Here is a 19401-nt window from a genome sequence, read left to right as displayed (position 1 = left end):
AACAGCCAGCAGGGGGCGACTCCTCTAGTAACAAAAAGAATTGATTCTTTGAGAACTTATTTTAACTCACAGCAGACTGCAGGAATGAGCCTTCTGTTGGTCGCACATTTCATACTGCTTCACTACAAACTACCACACCGAAAGTTTCACGTCTTACCGAGGATTCGGATCAAGCGCTCAGTCAGCCCTGTTAGTTTTAGCAGTTTTATTTGCGTTTCTGTGCCACCAAGCAATCCCTATGTCACTATCTTAAGGGGACATTGAAGCACATATATGACCGGGATGGGTTTAAAGAAATACAAACAAGCCAGTGCTTTTTTTTTCTTTGCCTAATAGCAAAATGATAATGAAATGCAACCACACTATTCAGTCATACAGAATGGATGGTTAATGAGAAACTGACCCTACTTCTCCCTTATTTATTACCTCAGTAAACATTTTCTGTTTTTTTTGTTTTTTTTTAATAGAGCATGATGTCCATTTTAGACTTAGATAAACTGTATTGATCCACAAGGGAAATTGTTTTATCACAGTAGCACAAAATGAAATAATTAAAGCAGAATATACAGGGAAAAAAAAGTAAAAAATAAGAAAAAGTAAAAAAAAAACAAGCAGGGGGAAAAAAAGAATGCAATACAAACAATTTAATACGTACAATTTACAGTTTTACAGTTTTTTTTTTGTTTTTGCTTGTTTGGTTTTTGGCAAGTAAAGAAAGACAATAAAAGAAATAGTCATAAAATAAAAAGAAAATAAAGATAGAAATAAATACTGCTGTAACACTTGTGCAAAAATATGATGGAATTTTGTAAATTATGGTCAAACATTTTAGGGCCTGCTGCTTTGTGACTGAACGGTCGCTACGGTATCATCATGTGTAGAATTTTGCTTGTGCAACACACAGTAAGCTAGAAGGCCCAGATACGCCACCTGCTGTATGCTCGGTATTGCTGTGAATACACTTTAATTACAAAGCCAAGAAGCCCTCGTTGCTTTGGTGTCTTAAAATCACTGACGCCATTTGAAATGTGAGGCTTTGTGCTTTTACAAATTCAGAATGGACTGATGCCATTTAAGACACTTCAGCAGACGTTGAACTGACCCAATATTTGGACCAGTGATTGTCCGGGGGTTAAGTGGTGGTGGTGTGCCAACGCTAAAGACCGGTTTCATCAGAGTTAGATATGTGTGATCAGTGCATTCTTCTGAAGCCAAACCTTTGCCCCGGTACCTGAATGTGATCTTAATTTTATGCAACGATTTTGAGACTTCCTCAAAACCACGACTCATGAAAAGGTGACACAGCGAACCACAGATGAGACGTCTCAGGAATGCTTCCTCGCCGATTCTATCAAGACAGAAAATAAAACAGAAACTGCTGATAAGTTTTTGGTTAACTTCACTTGCTGTTTGAGCCAGGTGTGACTGACACAGGAAAAGTCTTTGCTCTTTATCTCAAACACACAGATTCTGACTGATCTGCGCTTTCTCGCTCTCTGTTGCAGTTTAACTTTGTCGGCAAACTCCTCGGGCCACGCGGGAACTCGTTAAAGAGACTACAGGAGGACACTCTCACAAAGATGTCAATTCTTGGAAAAGGATCCATGAGAGACAAAGAGAAGGTAACCCTCTAGTCTGTTATTTCATTTTTTATTCCTGCTCTCCTCGCTCCTTTCACTTCTTTTGCCTCCGCATCATTTTATCTCGCGCCGCTTCTGCTGCTCTTTAACGAGGTCTGAAGTTAAGGTGGATCTACCACTCGACTTAAGTGACGTCCCCATAACAAAGGAGAATATCAATGTGAGGTGGCATTCAGATTTTGTCAATAAATAATCCACCTGTTTGAGGAAACTTTGCGGCCTTTTTTTCCCCTCTATTTCTTTATATACCTAAAACAGATATAATTTACGGAAGCCGAGAGCGGTCATGGCCGCACGTTTTTTTAAACAGCATTTTCTCGAGATAACGAGATAATTATCCCGTTGACAGTTTCGGCTGTCCCTTCAGCCTTCATCAGAAGTTGTGGGACTTCCTGGTGTGACGTATCTTATATAGACAGCTGAGCGGGAACTCCGACATGACGTGTCATGAGAACAGCTGACTGGGCACGACAGCTCACAATGAAGCGCTGGTGCCCGGTCTGGTCTGTCCTCCGGCCCCCCGCTGGTGACTGAGGATGGAATCCCAGGTGTGTGGGAGGTCCCACACACCTGGGATTCCATCCTGGACCGGGCTTGAGCGGGCAAACACAAACACCAGTTATCTCGTTTTCACAAGAAAACGATTCTTGTTATCTCGAGATAACGAGAAAATTAACTCGTTATCTCGAGAAAGCGGCGAAGAAAGAACAGTAGCGAAAAACGACCGCTCTCGGCTTCGGTAATAATTGTCTCCCTTCATAATAAAATAATATTTAGAATTTATTTTTAAAAATAATAATTTAAAATTATTTTTAAAAACTAAGCATTATTTTCTTTGCCAGTTAATTTGTTTTGTTAATTTTTTTTCATAATTAATCAACTAGTTGTCTTTAAAATGTTAGAAAATTAAGTGAAAAATATTCTGTCACAGAGGATCAAACGAAGCAGAAAATATTCACATTTAAGGATCTGAAATCAAAGAATTGTAATTTTTTCTTAAAGACATATTCATTAATTGTCAAAAATTGTTTGGAAAGTTGAATTTTTGACAAGTAATTGATTATTGGATTCATGGTTGCCCTTTACAGATCCCAACATCCCCGAGCTGACCTCTTCAGACGTTTTTGGTTTGTCCATTCAACAGTTTAAAACCCAGATATAAATACTATCATAGAAAACAAACATACAAAAAATTATTCATATTTGAAGCTGGAACCATTAAATGTTTGCTTCTGCATTTTGTCAATTTTGACAAATAATTGTCATTGTTTCATGTTTTTAAACAGCAATGTGTTTAAAATGTTTTTAATTATGTTTAGAGGGGACAAAAGGCTTTAATTTACTGACTTACATGGGATTTTAATTGACGTTTTCATTTTCCCTTCGTTATAACTTGGAAGAAAGTGATCTAACGTTTGTATGTTTATGTGTTCGTCTCGGGTCACCCCGCTATCTCTGACTGCATTTGATTGACAGCTCTCAGGTCGCGTAGGCTGCATTAGAGTTTTGCAAAAACAGCTTCGTCTTGAAAAACAAAAATTCAAAAGCTTATGGAAATGTGAATGATCTTGGGGATCGCCAAACACGGCTGACATCTTTCAAAGCCCACTCTCGCTCATAGTAAGCAAAGTACACACAGTCGAATCGAGTGCAGAGTGTACACAAGACAACACTCTGTCTAGATTTATGCTTTGTTTTTATATAAATTCAGGCTCAGGGTGGGAAGATTGCTCTTTGTAATGATTTGAACAAAACTTTGTGGGGAAAAAACAGGATGGATTTTGTGAGAAGGAAATAGCCTGAAATTTCAAACACAATCCACTTTAATGACTTCTGTCATCTGTGATCATGTCAGCACATAAAGAGTGGATATAAATGGCTCTAACGGCGGATCTTTAGCGGCGGAATTGATCGCACGCTGGACTGTTTAACTGGGAATAAATCGACTTCACTTGGCTCGTCCGTGTCTGTCCTCTCCCTCTGTTTGTCAGCGGTGATTTGTTGGTGGCGATGATTCTTGCTATAATACAGCACATTCTTTTAGATTACTGTGATCAATAGGCTTTGATGGTGGACTCCTCTCGAGTACCTGGAGAAAAGATCTGTCATGGAGATGTGCTGACCTCGGCAGCCCTTACCTGTCTGCACAAACCCACTGCGGGATTTATGACTGACAGCTTTCTCTCCGCGTAGTGCTGCTGCTTCTCCTCTTTTTTTCTTTTTTAGGGGTGTTTGAGGATACAACCTTGGTACAAAACTGATACTTTATGTTCGGCTCGTTGCTGACTTTCTGTTTTCAGCCAAATAGCATGTGTCACTGCAGTCGTCTGCACTCGAAGTTCCTCGTGTGGGTCAGGAAGCTCGGCCCAAAAAACACGGACTCGGAGGCTTTTTCTCGACAGCTAAAAACAAAGCTGTCTTGTCTGCACAGGAGCAATAAGTGAAGCTGCCTTGGTTCTATTTATATTGATAAAATACATACTGTACTGTATATCTGGGTTGCACCTGCCTGACTAAAGAGGGGATTATGTACCTCTGGAAGACATTAGATGAAATGGTAATTGCGATCGTACCTGGAGGGTGAAACTATACAATGTTCAGTGCATTCCCTTTTAAGCTCTTACATTTGGCAGACGCACCGCCAGAGCTGGCATAATTGCACAAATATTTGCTGCTGCGGGACCTTGATGTTGCTCTGACGACAATGCGAGGTTGAAAGGCACCGAGCTGTCAGAGGCAGAGTCTCCCCGCCTGGTTATGGCACCTCGGTTGTCCTGCTGCTGTCAGCGCAGGATGATGTAAAGGCGTCCGCATCCCGCGCCCCCTCCTCGTTAGCGCCGTGATTAACTCATCCATTTTCCTCCCTGGGACCTGCACTCCCTCTATAATTTTCCTGATAGGCAAAAACAATCACATTTTCTTTTGTTTCACTTTTAGCAAGTCCTGCATCGAGTTTAATTTGCGAGCTGCTGCTGTGGAGGAATACGTTCTGCATGTGTGAGAGCTTTCCTTCGCCACAATATGAATCGAGCTGCGCGTGCTTCAGCCGCACTGAAGGTCCATTTACCATTTGAAAAACTCGCGGATGATATAATTAAAATCGTGTTAACAAGTACATGAATTGTGGGAAATGCACGGTCAGCCTTTTTGAAGGGAATATCTCTTTTTTTTTTCCTCGCCTTCCCTAAAGGAGGTGTGGGGTCGACTTGTCTCGCAGTGAGCTGTGAAGACATTTATGACGTTTAGCGTGCTGTGCTGTTTGTGCATTTTAGTGTATTTAGAACAAATGTACCGGTCATGTGACCAGCTGCAGCCAAAAACCTAAAAATAAATAAATACACACAAAAGAAGAAATGGTAAACCGCAGTGGAATACTAGAATGTTCAACAGCTGTATAGACAGTGTCAATAGCAACAAATATTTATCATTATTACATTTTTCAATCATCTCACGGCCGTTTTGGCATTTGTTAGCTTGAATATAAATAAAATGGCGCTCAGTAGAAGTTGGTTGATTTTCTGCCTGGTCAATACTGAGCATTTTTTGTTTCTTTAACCAGCTCTTGACAGAATATTTGTAAAAATGCATGATTGTGGCTCTGGTACAGCCGTCTCGCTCTGACTCTAATCTTGATCTGTAGGGCAGCCGTGGCCCAGGTGGTAGAACGGTTGACCAGCGAGGCCGTGGGCTTGATCCTCCGTGTTCGAAAGGTTCTTGGGCAAGACGCTGAACACTTGCATGACTGCCTTCGTTGGTGTAAATGGGTGAATGAACTTCGTAGAACCTCGTTAAGGTGCGATATCGGTGTGGATCATCTATCCTGTGGTCTCTAGCAGTGTCCTGTCCACAGCTTTAGCTGACACATCACGATCTGGATGTTTGAAATAAGTGCATGGAAAACACAAATAAACAGACTTCAACAAAGTTTTATGTTTTCTAAATTTTGACACCAATATATTCACTTTTCTACAAATAGATTTTGTCTGCAGATAGTTTATAAACAGCATTACAGAGCGTAACACTGGAGTCGACCCCCTAGTGGCCAGTAGCTGTAGTGCACTATCCAGCAAGAAGGAGGTGAATCTGGACACAGCTTAGATGTTTAGTGTGTTAGCATGCTAGCATTGTGTGACGGAGCGACGCCGTCACTAGCTGAAGTTAGCGGGCCGGCATGCTGACGTAGCACACACACACACACACACACACACACACACACACACACACACAGGACACACACATACGCACACCCATTTACAAACGTCACCATAACCTGCACACACACCTCATCCTATTTCACTTCCTGCTGTTAGTATCGTGACCAAGGGTGCACACTTGCAGCGATACTCTCTCTCTTTCGTCCATACACGCACACACACTCACACACACACACACACACACACACACACACTCACACACACTCACACACACTCACCATCCGTTGCAGTGGTGGGCAGCTGGCTGGATGCTTGGCGGGAAAACCCGGGCCATACCACCAGCCGGCTTAAATGGTATGGGCCCGCGCGGTTTGCCCGTCACATGATGCGCAACATTTTATTATTTTTCCTTTAAACATGATTCCTTGAATTGATGATGTCATTGTGGGAAACCCTACCCCTGTCCCCTGGATAGTAATGGTATGTTTCCCATAGCGGGGGTGAAACTGTTTATTTGGAACAAGAAAACAATGTTTATGTAATTGTTGTATGTTTTGCCTGTAAAGGCTCCGCCCAGTGGGCGGGGCTTGGCCTTTAAACCTGAGGGCTCTGGGCCTGATTGGAGTGTGGGAGTAGTTGGAGTTGGAGTTGGAGTGACAGTGTTGGTCTGAATGTTTTTTTGAAGCTGGAGTTAAAGGAGAACTGGTGTGTATGTAGTCCTGTAGATCTGTAGATAGAGTTTTTCTTTTCTCTTTCTTTGCTTATTTTTACAATTGGGTTTTTGCACTTTTTTTTTTTTTTTTGCACTTTGTAAATATTCTATTTCACTGCCGCACTTTGGAGAGGCCTGAAAATAAATTTAAAACCACAGATTACAGAAAGTTATTAGTCTTGCATGTGTTTGGCCTTGAAACAGAATTTGGCAAATTAAAATTTAACAAATGGTGACGACAGGGCAAATTGAAACCTGCTGTAATGAAAAATTTCCAATTCATCCGAAACGCCTGTTCCAAATTTGATATTATTCATAATACCTAAAGTATTTCAGTCTGGACTATATGGGGCTAAAAAAACCAAAATACCTAAAAGAAAGAAAAAGTGTTTTATGTGAGGACTTATGCTAGCTGTGGTCACATCTGTTAAGAAATTAATATTTTACAAAAAAACAGCCATCAAATAAGCCACAAATACAATAACATTTGCAAATTTATAGCAATCGTATGACTTTAAATGAATGAATGATGACATTTTGCATATTTTTTTAGCTAAACAATACTAATATGATTCAACATTCAAAAAGCAAAGGACAACGTTGGTCAAAGATGGACAGGAAAAAAATCTTTTAATAAACAACGAGGCAACAACTGAACATTTCAGAACAGTCTGTAAAACAAAGAGCAGTGCTTGGGCAGGAGCTCTGAGGGATCTGGATGTGAGATATAAACTGGTACCAGTCCATGCAGTGTTTTTAAATCACACAAAATAATCTTTTTTTTTATCAGTTCTTCATTTCACCAGTATTTAGAAAAGGATGGCTGAGACAGATATGCTCTCTTTGTGGTGCAGGCACAGCTGAGTGTTGCTGCGTTAAGACAGCTATTGCAGAGAGATACGTTCCCTCAGAATATACACGTTTGTCATGTTAAAGAGGAAATCTGGTCTTTGTGTTTGTAAGCTGACAGAAGTGCAGATGAACAGGGCCGATAGCGCCTCGCGGCTCATCACCTGAGCGGCTCCGTCACCTGCCGCACGAACAGAAGAGCAGAATTTTCACATCCGTCCTTCCTTTGAATGTGAATTTTAAATAAATACTCGCAGCTCGACGTTGTTCTTTTACCTCTAAGCTCTGGCTGCTGGAGGCTCCTGCGTCCAGAGAGCCGTGGCCCTCCGTTTCCAGGGTGAACGGCTTTTCATAAGCAGATTTACAGAGAGAAAAAAAAAATGTAAACAGAAGGAAGATGCTGCCAATAGATATGAAAAACAGACAGCTGTAATCTCCCGCTGTGGGCTGCTTAGCTGCTATAGGACTCTGCTGGATGCTTCTTATCAGCGCTGAGAGAGAGGCCACCTCATGTATGAAAAGTGCCACAATATCGTATGCAAATGACGCGGTCACACATTCGGCCTGGTTTAATAGAAAACTAGGTGTACTTTGCACATGATAATATACATTATAGATGGAGTGGAAGACCAGCGCTTAGATAGACAGTCATTAGATGAGACATGCTAACATTTGACTTGTGTTTTTTGGGCTTCTTTAGTTCCAGCAATGATTGTTTTTCATACATTTCTTCATGCAAATATCCCACATGAAAGGGGAGACAGTTCTACAAGCGGTTGTCTTCTTCCCAACACCCTGCTCACACTCCCTTCTCAACACCAGCAGCTCCGGCAGCTCCGGCAGCTCCGGCGTTATGCGCAAAGGAGCCCTCTGCTCGTAAAGCACAGATTTATGGGGGAAATTAACATATCATTAACATACCACAGGCACTCTTAAAAGAAGGTTATTTATAATTAGGTGACATCAGAGACACTGGTTTGCATGGTGCTGGAGAGGGAGAGGGGAAGCGGAAGTTGACGCCATTGGAGAGGCCCCAGAGAAGACTTTTTTTTTTTTTTTTTCATTGAAAAGGAGAAACTGGGACGCCAAACCTGTTGTTTCCTTTGTGCAATGTGGTGGGAGACATTTGGGGGTTTTGCTGTCCTATTTCTCCCCATCAATAACGTTACACTGGCCTGCTTCTGTCGGGACTGAATGGCCTGCGCAGCCCATCTCTGTTTACGTGGAACACTTTGCTGTTGCAGCCTAAATGCACCGTGCTTCCGCAGGTAGGGGTGGAAATGAGCCAGTTACATCTGCTCTGCTTTCAGGGGTCTGAGTGGAACTAAACAGCAAATGAATGCTCTTTCAGGCCTGTGCACCAGGCACAGAAAATGTGTTGCAGGGTTAGAGTGTGATGCAGGGACATAAGGACGCCATGTGAAATGTAATTCTAATACACCAGTTGTTTTCAACAGACGCTGCCGGCGCTGTCAAACATCACATATCTGACCTGACAAGCTGATCGACATCTTGCAGTATGTAAAAAATGTAGTTAAACACATTCCATGTGTTCCTGATAACAGCATCTGAAAAGATGGACACTCAGCTTTATGTCCTTGTGAATTCATACACAGCAAAATGGTGCATTTTGTAGGGAAATGCAATATGCTCGGTCCAAATGGTTCACTTGGGTCCAGGTTGAAAATAACTTGTGGATTGTCTTGAATATTTTTCAGTTGTAGTCGCTAGAGAATGAATCCTAACAGCTTCAGTGATCCCTCACACTGGCCTGAGGTGAACATCTGTGGTTTGGAGTGAAATATCAATATCTATATCTATTTTTGTTATTTTTTTTCTGACAGATATTCGTCCTGCATTTTTCTTAAAGTCAAGGTTTAATTCAATATTCAGATTATACATTCTACTAGATCATAGATTTAAAGCATGCGATGGAGCATTTGCACATGATAACAATCAAAAGGATGGTATGAGTGTGTCAGACCACCTCCACCACAGGTTAAACTCTTTGTCAGACGGCTGCAATACAAGTTAAACTAATTAATTAGAACTTTTCTTTCTGCTTGACGGAAAAAGAAAAGTCACACAGTTGTCATATTTAATAACTTATCTACCAGATAAATTTGTCAGGGTGACCATCACTTGCTTTTAATTTTTAAGGGCTTATTTTTTGAAAAGTATTTTCACACTTTGCATACAAGACAGACTTTGTTTTCATGCAGACTTCACACGTGTGCAGCAAAAGGAACAGGAGAGAAAAAATCAAGGCTGGAGTATTAATTGTGATCGCAATCCTGCCTTCGCATAAGTAAATGAACATGATCAACTGTGATGTTGACATTTTAAATGCTCTGCATGTAAATACAATCGCTCAGCTTCACTTCGGGTAAATCTGAGGTTAGATCGTCTTATTTCACTCTTGTCTAAGTCGTGTTTGGTTGCACACCTGTGTTATTTCCTGCAGTAGCTGAGTGGAGACTAGAGGCTTGTCTGTGCACAGTGCTGCAGTCACCTGTCCCGTTGTTCTTTTGGGCTGGATGTGTGGCTTTTGGTGTCCATCGTGAAGCAAATCATCATTAAGTCGAGCGTTTTGATTACAGTTTTATTCATATTTTGCCTTTAGGAGAGGCACTGGATTCAGGTGTAAAACATTTGCTTTAAGTCTTATTTTGATGTGGACTTGTGCATTAGCAGGAATGTAAAAATATCTTAAAATCAATGAATAATTATAATCAACAGGGTAATGATGATCATTATATTGATCAGAATAATCCTCATTATTACTTTAGTCGTGATCCTGCAGCCCTCGTCTGGTGTGGAAGTATTTCAGCTTGTGTCAGTGTCATGAAGCAACGCATCTAATTTGTTTGACCGTTTAAATCAGCACCACAGATTTCTGTGTAACAGGTGTAAAACCAGATCTGAATGCCATCCAAAGCAAAAAAACAAAAACAAACACACATTTAAATGCCTTTGCCTGTGTTGCACCATATGACAAAGCTTCCAAATGGTTTGCACTCAAAAGAAGCCTCCACAGTAAAATTCATTTTCCTCTGCTGAAGCACTTCTCCACAAAATCACAACAGTGTTTGTAGCATCTCCAGGAAGAGGATCTGATGCTGCTTTCGTCACATATGAAAGTAATCTGCCTATCTGTAGATTTGGACTTTTCTGATTTTTAACAACAACAAAAAAAGATGTCACCTTAATCAAAATGTTTGATAAATTTGTGCCAGTGATAGCACGAGATAAACATCCCCAAAAGATCACCAAAGTTTACTGTGAATATCCATCCCAGTGCATCTCCTAAGGAACACATTTAACCATATTGTTGGTGCAAAGATATTTACTGATTATCGTGACCTGCAAGCAATGGCAGGTGTAAAGAATGAAACCTCAGGACACATCTGGACTTTCACCTAATAGAAAGTTTCAGACAGGTGGACTGACAGACATTGCCATCTGCAGAGGAAAGGCAAAGTACTCGGCAAAATCAATTCTTGGTATCTAAACGTGTTTTGCAGGAGTTTGCATGAATGAACTGTTTTTTTTTTTTAATGATGCTTCACCTCCCAGGAGTCTCCTGCTGTGCATGTATGTCTGGTATCCTGATGTCTTTTATTATAGATTTTCTGTTGATAAAGATGCAAAAATGAGTCACTGAACTTACTTGAGTTGCATAAGATGCTGCTGACGTGGGTCAAATTGCACCAAAAATCCACCAACACTAAGTAAAGTGACCAATTTATTTAGGTCGTCTGAAAACAAATGTTCAGCCACTGTTTGACTGAATCATCCCCGACAGATGATCTTTATTTCCAAACTTCGTAAACTTCTGTATCTAAATCAGCCGGTGTTTTTCTTTTTTTTTCTTTTTTGATTTCCAGAAATCAGTATTGCACCTGATCGAGCTTAAACCAGGACTTCCCTTTCCTCCCAGAGTTGCTGAATTTACTTTAATGAACTTACAGCACTCGCTCAGATGAGCTAAAATTCAACAAGCCCCCGAAGATACGACGGTGAAGTAAGCACAGTACATCATCGGTGCATTTGTTGTGAAGACAGGCAGCTGCGTGAGGACAAAGGCAATCCGTTAAATGTGACAGCCGCAGTTGAAAAGATTGTAAGGAATGCCTGTTTGCAGGAGTTTACAACAGGCCACATAAATATTTTCTGTCTGTCGTTTGGTAGCTCTGCAGCACCGAAGCATCAAACCTCATTATGTGAACAGTTACAGAAAAAAAAAAAAGTCTCCACAGTAAATCCTTAAAGAAAAAAAAAAAAGATAAATGTTCCTCGCTGTGACAGTTAGCTCATCCTCATTCCCTAGACGGAAGACGTATGACACCAAACCGTTGTCTTTTTCAGGAGGAAGAGCTACGGCAGAGCGGCGAGGCCAAATACCACCACCTGAACGAAGACCTGCACGTCCTCATCGAGGTGTTCGCCCCGCCAGCAGAGGCCTACGCCAGGATGGGTCACGCTCTGGAGGAGATCAAAAAGTTTCTCATACCGGTGTGCTCCCTCCCTTTGCTCTCACCACACAAACACACAGTCGTACACAAACACACTCCCTCCAGCTTTTCCTCGTTCTCCTCCAGAATCTCTGTTCGGCTGCTCTTTGGCCCCGGCCGGCTCATTTTCAGCCCGTCCACAGTGAAGCCAACAGCGGAGACGAGTCACTTTTTCTTTCACTCTCTTTGTCTGTAACTTGTACTGTAATTTTGTCAGTCTGTGTGTGTGTGTGTGTGTGGCCAACATTTGGTTCAGCGTGTGTGATCCTGTGTGGGAAGTGGTGGGTATAAGAGGAATAAAAGAGCGCAGGGGGGAATCTCTCTGCATGGGCCAACCCTCCTTGGCAGCAGCATGCAGCATGGAGCTTATTTACTCTTCCTCCATTCATTATGGATGATCTCTCCAGCGCTCAGAGCTATGATGATTTACATCTCATCATTAATTATCGGCAGACCCCTCCAACACCCCTCCTTCCCTGGTAGCTCCCCTCACTGTTGCCATAAAACATATTTATTGATAGAGCCGACACATGACAATCATATCAGTCATTTTGTGATTAAAGACCTATTTCCATATTAATTATGTGTTTTAATTTAGCCGCAAAAAAAAACACAACTGCGCGCGAGAAGATAAAGGCGAATGGGGTCCTGAGGATTTATCAACGGGAGATCTGAAATGTTTTGCTGCCTCAGGAACAGCGGTCACGGCAGTACTGTAAAGTACATTAATTAGATATTCCCGGGGCTGTAGCCCTGGAGATAAAGGACGTAATTTAATACAGTGTAATTGAAAGCGAGTCTATTGCCGTCCGTGTGTGTGTGTGTGTGTGTGTGTGTGTGAACATGATGCCTCTCTGTGTGCAGGATTACAATGATGAGATCAGACAGGCCCAGCTGCAGGAGCTCACATACCTGAACGGCGGATCGGAGGATGCCAAGGTGCCGTCGGTGAGGGGCAAGTCAGCCGCCCGTGGAAGAGGGACACCTGTTCCAGGGCCTCCCAGGTAACCCGCTTCCAAATGTTTGTGCACATTTATGTGTGTGTGTGTGGGATGTTGTGCATTCCTGTTCGGCTGGGGAATGAGTATTATTTACAGTTTAGGAGCAACTGGAAAGGCAGTTTTTTTTTCTTGCAAATGGATGTGCACAGTATTCAGTTGCATTTTCAGACTTAATGGTGTCATTTTGAGTTAGAGCACATTTATGACTGCCTACGTCTGATACAGCAACACATTCACATCTATGTTGTTATAATAAACGAGATACAACAAGGGTCGCACATACATCCATTGTGTTTGCAGGCCTGTTCCGTGCCTGTCAACAAAACTAGATGTAAATGCCTGGCTTAGATTTACTCCCCGGCAACGTTGACTTTGGTCGCCATGTGTGTGAATTAGTCCTTGATTCACTAAGTCAGCAACTCATTGCGCAGTCAGCTCATGGGCTGACTCTGGATTTGACATCTGGAGACAAACATAAACAGGACACATCATGCATATTTTCAGGTGTATATTTTTATTGAGGGGCTCTTGGTAGTTTGTGGGCATACGCGACTGACTTGACATCAGTTTAAATTTCATATATTCCGAGGACATGACTTCTGCAGGGGTGCACGCATTGCACCTTCGGTTTAATATTTTGCACCCTTTGTTAAAATCTAAACGGTGAATATGTGATCAGTTGCATTCTGCAGTGCACTCAGCAAAACAGTGATTGAAGCCGTGTCTGTCCGCGCTGGTTGGTTGCCTCTCGCTGAAGCTAAACAACCTCAGTTTGTTATTGTCCAAATATCATTATGCTGCTTTTTGAAAAGGGTTGCGGAGGCCAAAGTTGAACGCTGGCAGCAGCGCGGTCTCCACGCACCTGCAGACACTGAGGCAGATCTTGGAGACAACATTAACTTTATTAGCAGCAAACCCGCTACAAAGACTGCAGCCAGAGTTTGCCGAGCTGTTCTCAGTTCACCAGCAGCTCACTCCTGCCGCCTGACTCACCCCAACCTCTTGGCCTGCAACTTCAACAAGAAGAGCCGGTGCAGGTGTGTCTAAAAATATACCCAAGCCGCTTATACGGTGGAGAAAACTAGAACAGCAAAAATATTTCTGCAAAAACAACGCTATGTTTTACTGTTTGTGGAAATTTCAGGTGAAATAGCAATGCAACACCACGTTGTAAATGTTTGATTCTGATTAAAGCAGCTGCAGACGTACATAAACTGGGCGGGTTTTCTGTGCCAGAACTAATTTCAAATACCGTTGTACTCATTTTGCTCTGGAACTGGAGGTTCACTTGCATAGAACATTTCCAGATGTGTTCACTTCAGGTTTTTATTCAATTCAATTTTATTTATACAGCGCAGTTCACAACATCTCACAGCGCTTCACATCATAAGGTGATGTGACTTTTAAACAGAGAACCCAACAATCCAAAGTTGCATTTGGTCTCCCTCTGAGCAAGCAGTTGGCAACGGTGGGAAGGAATCGAAAAAAAAAAAAAAAACAACCCAATGGGAAGGGAGACCAAAAAAAATACTCCGGCAGAACCAGGCTCAGGAAGGGCGGCCATCTGCCTCGACTGGTTGGGGTAAGAGTGGGGATGAGGGGGCGGATATTGCAGGATAGCAGATGGAGAGCAAGAAATAGAACAGAACAATAAATATTTTGGAGGTTGGTGAATTCGGTTTCACCGTGTATAACACGGGTGTCGAATCCTGGTCCTCGAGGGCCGCAATCCTGCATGTTTTAGATGCTTCCCTCTTCCAACACGCCTGATTCAAATGATCAGGATCGTTATCAGGCTTCTGCAGAGCTTGATGATGAGCTGATCATTTGAATCAGGTGTGTTGGAAGAAGGAAACATCTAAAACATGCAGGACTGTGGCCCTCGAGGACCAGGATTCGACACGCCTGGTGTATAACATAGGCCCTGATGTCACAACAGGTAACAACTGACAGTAAGTTAGTGAAGACTATTTTCCATTTGAAAAAAACAAATGCTCAGCTACTCAGCTACCTCTGTTGTTGTTGTTGTTGTTGTTGTTGTTGTTGTTGTTGTTGTTGTTAGAGAAGACCAAGAAACTTTGTAGAAAATGAGCACGAGACACAAAACATCTATGAGCCACAAAAAACGTTGGATGGTCAAAGCAGCAGGTTCATCAGCTCAGACTGCAGCCGGTGAAGGGACGGATGGTGTTGATGTGGCAGATGTTTAACCTCAGAGACCTGCAGTCACATGCAACACATACTGTAGTGATTCTACAGTACAATCACTGTTGAGTTCAAACCGAAGTCTCTTATTGGTGCATTTTTCTTTAAAAGAACTCAGCTTGTAATAATTTGACTTTTTTACTGTTAGATAACTGATACCGAGCAGCTTTCAGAACATTTTTATGGTGCAGCTACTGAATATCTGAGTTCTTACTTCTTTAGAATAAATAGAAAGTCAGGCTTTCAGCCAAAACCTTTCTTGTGACTTCTTCTAAATCTTATCTTTGCAATTTTTCCACCCGGTTCACACAGTTAAAGAATTTTCTTTGCAAAGCTGACCGCTGCAAATTGTGTGACCTGAGAAACAGAACATACGGTCAGCCTTTGTTAACGCATCTCCGCCAATGCATATGCAATAAGAAGAGGGTCGGATCTTGCAACCACACAAGCGCTACTGTGTACACGATCTGATAAAACTGCCACGCAAGCCTCAGTAAATCTGTCCTTCTATGTTTTCCTGACAATCGACCTCCTGTGGTCGTGTGAATATTGACTTCCCTCGTCAGCGTGAAGCCGTTACAGCGCAGTAGAAACTCTTAAATAGAAGACTGGTGAGCAAAGTGTTTCACGTTGGCCACAGTCTGTGTCCCGTCGCCTTCCAACACGTAACGATAATTTCTCTGTAACCTCGTTTGCAATCTTACCTTCAGCCCAACTTGATCTTAAATGTTCTGCATGCACGATTTCAAAAACACTGAATGTCACTCTGATTCTCCTTCGTTTGTGTTTGTTCCACACGGTCCGCCGTCTGACCGGAGTAAAGCTGTGTTTAGAATCAGGTCCGAGCAGAACAGACAGAAAAAAGAGCAGCAGAGGAGAAACAGCAGCAGAGACTCACACTGAGAGGAAATGACACAAGGGCACATAAATTAATAACACAAATAAAAAGCTTTAATTTTATATTTCTTGTTCACCGTTGGACTGCACGTTGTTTTCTGTTATATTTGTTTTTTCAACATACAGCACCTTAAAATAAAACTTGACCATAAATACGATTTTCTTGCGACAGTCTAATGAGTCATTTTTGGAAAGAACGAGCAGCGTTTGTTTTCATTTAATACTTCAATACTGTGACAGGCAGGAAGCAAAGTGTATCATAATGTTCCAGTACTGATGTAAAATTATTCCAATAGGACGCAGCAGCGAAATAAAACTTGGAGCGACAAACCAGACAAAGGCTTCCTGTTTAATGTGTCAGGTTATCTCTCTCTGTGGAAGCTGTTTCTCATATTTTACAAGAAATGAATGGCAGCAAATAGCTTCTTCTGAAGGCAGAAAAATGAGCTCTGGTGTTTCTAACCGTGCTGACTGTGTGCAGACCTCAGCAGGAATTACAAAGAAGAGGGAGAAACCATAGATGATTGGCATAAACCTATAAACCAAAGCACTGCTTTTATCATTTAAAGTTGCACTGTGGAACTTTTGCACTCGGCTGTTTATTCACGCAATTTTCCAGTCGCCAAAATAAAATCAACCAGACAAGAGAGGGAAAAACATCTGACGCTGGTGACTCCAGTGTTGTGAGAAGAATGATTGAAATAGTCCTTCCAATTTCAATTTCACTGAGCCTCGTGTCTTCTATTCAGTAATCAGTCCTTCCCTGCCGCTCTTCAAGCCTCCTATCTGTTCACATCTACCATCCTGTCGTAGAAATATCACATTTCTCGCTTTATCTTGGCGAATAAACCCTTCATCAGTAATTTGATTAATAAAACCTGCTGCGTTGCACTGATCGAAAAGAAAGAAAAAACTGTTTCACAACATCCATCCATCCATTATCTATACACCGCTTAATCCTCACTAGGGTCATGGGGGGCTGGAGTCTATCCCAGCTGACTTAAGGTGAAGGCAGGTTCACCTGGACAGGTAACCAGTCTATCACAGGGCTACACTTAGAGACAGACAACCAAGCACACTCACATTCACACCTACGGACAGTTTAGAATCACCAATTAACCTCAGCATGTTTTTGGACCTTGTGGGAGGAAGCCGGAGAACCCGGAGAGAACCCACGCTGCACGGGGAGAACATGGAGACTCCACGCAGAAAGATTCCGGGTGTCCTCACCGGGACGCGAACCGGCGACCGTCTTGCTGCGAGGCAACAGTGCTACTAACTGCACCACCCTGCAGTTTCTAAATATTTGAGGGGCCAAGTGTGATCGTGTGAGCGACTGTAACGTGTCGTCGTCAACCTGCGACACACAGCAGGTGAAACAGACAGACTGGAGCAGAACAGACACAGGAAAAGCAAATGAGAGCAGCACAGACTCACACAGAAATTAGGTGACGAACATAATAAAATGCTTTAAATTCTCCGGCTTTCGGGGCACAGACTGAATGCTCAGACTGCACTTCTTGCTGTTTAAATGTGGTGTGGGAGGTCACTCTCAGCCGCAACCATTAGCCCACACCAGTGAAATGCACAGAACGGCCATAATGAGCTGCCGATGTCCACAGCCGCTGTTTACCGCGGGGCCCAGAAATGTGTGTGCAGCAATCATTCCTTCACTTTGTCAGAAATACACCCGAAGAGAAACAGCTGTATCTGTTTCCAGCAAGGCCAGACAAACTTTCCCCAGTTTAATAAAGAACCTGTCGATAATTGGGCTTTTTCATCTCGCTGTGGGCAAATGTGGTCCGATTTCACGACACAAAGAAGTTTGTAGTGAGAGCAGCTCTACATGAGAGCTGCAGAAAGTAAAGTTGGGTGTCTTAGTTGGAGGTGTGCATCATCTAACTGACTCGACTTTTCTTGCTTCATTACTGCCTGCAATATTTAAAACACACCCGGTGCCGTTCGTGTGAGCGTTTAACAAGGAAGCCGTCCCTCCGCCTCCTGTTTTTAACGTCTTAATGTGAAGCAGCAGCAGTTGGAAGCGTTTGGTTTGCTTTAGCGGTAACCTAATATAGCTCTAATACAGCTGTAGGAGAGCCAGGCGCTTATTGAATGAATGAATCGAATTTCACTCGAGTGCCATGCCTTTCTGTGGCCCGTCCCTCGTGGGATTATATAGTTAGACACCTTTACATCAGACATTATCTCGTTTTCTACCTTCAAGGAAGCAGCTTCCAGCAGCGTGTTGGTCTCATCGTCTCAGTCGCATCCTTTTATAGCTTTAAACAAAAGATGATAAAGCTTCCAGTGCAAGGAACAATGAAAAACAAAATGGCACTCATCTTCAATTTTCTGTAAATCACACAAAATCAGACTTTCTTTTTCTAAAGCAGCATTCAGACCGGTTTCAATATAAAGAGGCAGTTTGTCAGAATCTGTGTGATCCTGTTTCTTAGCATGAAAACTTTCCATCAAACTTCACAGCCTTTCCACCTTATATCTCCTGTAATTCCTCTGAAGTCATAAAAAACACTTAATGCCATGAAGCTGCAGAGTGATAATATAACAAACAGGAATCTACTTAACCATCAGTGTGGAAATTTATGAGATAAAGAACTTTTAAAATACACTTTTCCTGTTTTGTTTTTTCATTTACATACTGTACAAAACAATACTTAGCATGTCAAATCCCACACTTAACACTGTAATTTAATAGTTTACCTATAAATAGCAGGTCATTTATATAAGCCAAAAAAAGACCTCCTTGTTTTCCCTCAAAGGGGGCTGAAACCGCCCAGTTTTAAACTCATTACTGTAATGATGTTACAAGCAGTAATGCTGGATTACACATTGCATAATATCCTGTTATTCCTTTGTGCATTGGCAGGCAATTAGAATCCAGCACTCTCCACCCAACTGTTTGTTTTTCACGTGGGAGTTATTGTGCTTTTTCATACGACCTATTGGTAATGACGTCATCTTCACCTTAATCAGGAGCATGAGGTCTCCATCGCTAATCACAGAGGTGATGCTTCAGGGTTGTGTTATTGAATGAATGAATGAATGAATGAAAAATACTTTATTTATCCCAGAAGGGAAATTCAATTCTAAGGGAAATTCAATTTTTAAGGGAAATTCAATTTTAAGGGAAATTCAATTTTTAAGGGAAATTCAATATTATATTTTTTATTTTATTTATTTATTTATTATTTATTTATTTATTTATTTATTTATCCCAGAAGGGAAATTCAATTCTAAGGGAAATTCAATTTTTAAGGGAAATTCAATTTTAAGGGAAATTCCAATTTTAAGGGAAATTCAATATTATATTTTTTATTTTATTTATTTATTTATTATTTATTTATTTATTTATTTATTTTTATTTATTTATTTATATTTTATTTATATTATAATTCAATATTTAATTGA

At 41.6% G+C, this 19401-nt stretch overlaps 1 protein-coding gene across 1 annotated transcript in view; it reads left to right on the top strand.

Moving 5' to 3' along the window:
* Nucleotides 1-19401, top strand: part of khdrbs3 (KH domain containing, RNA binding, signal transduction associated 3) — a 121149-nt gene that overhangs the window by 65742 nt on the left and 36006 nt on the right. The window contains exons 4-5 of the mRNA XM_008299455.1: nt 11724-11870; nt 12734-12873. Of these exons, the coding sequence (XP_008297677.1) occupies nt 11724-11870; nt 12734-12873 (287 nt within the window). The remainder of the gene's footprint in view (nt 1-11723; nt 11871-12733; nt 12874-19401) is intronic.

The sequence above is a fragment of the Stegastes partitus genome, unplaced genomic scaffold (genome assembly GCF_000690725.1).
Source record: "Stegastes partitus isolate 25-593 unplaced genomic scaffold, Stegastes_partitus-1.0.2 Scaffold1419, whole genome shotgun sequence".
Taxonomy (NCBI): Eukaryota; Metazoa; Chordata; class Actinopteri; family Pomacentridae; genus Stegastes; species Stegastes partitus.
Note: the sequence above shows the minus strand (reverse complement) of the source record. Positions and strands in the feature narration are given on the sequence as shown.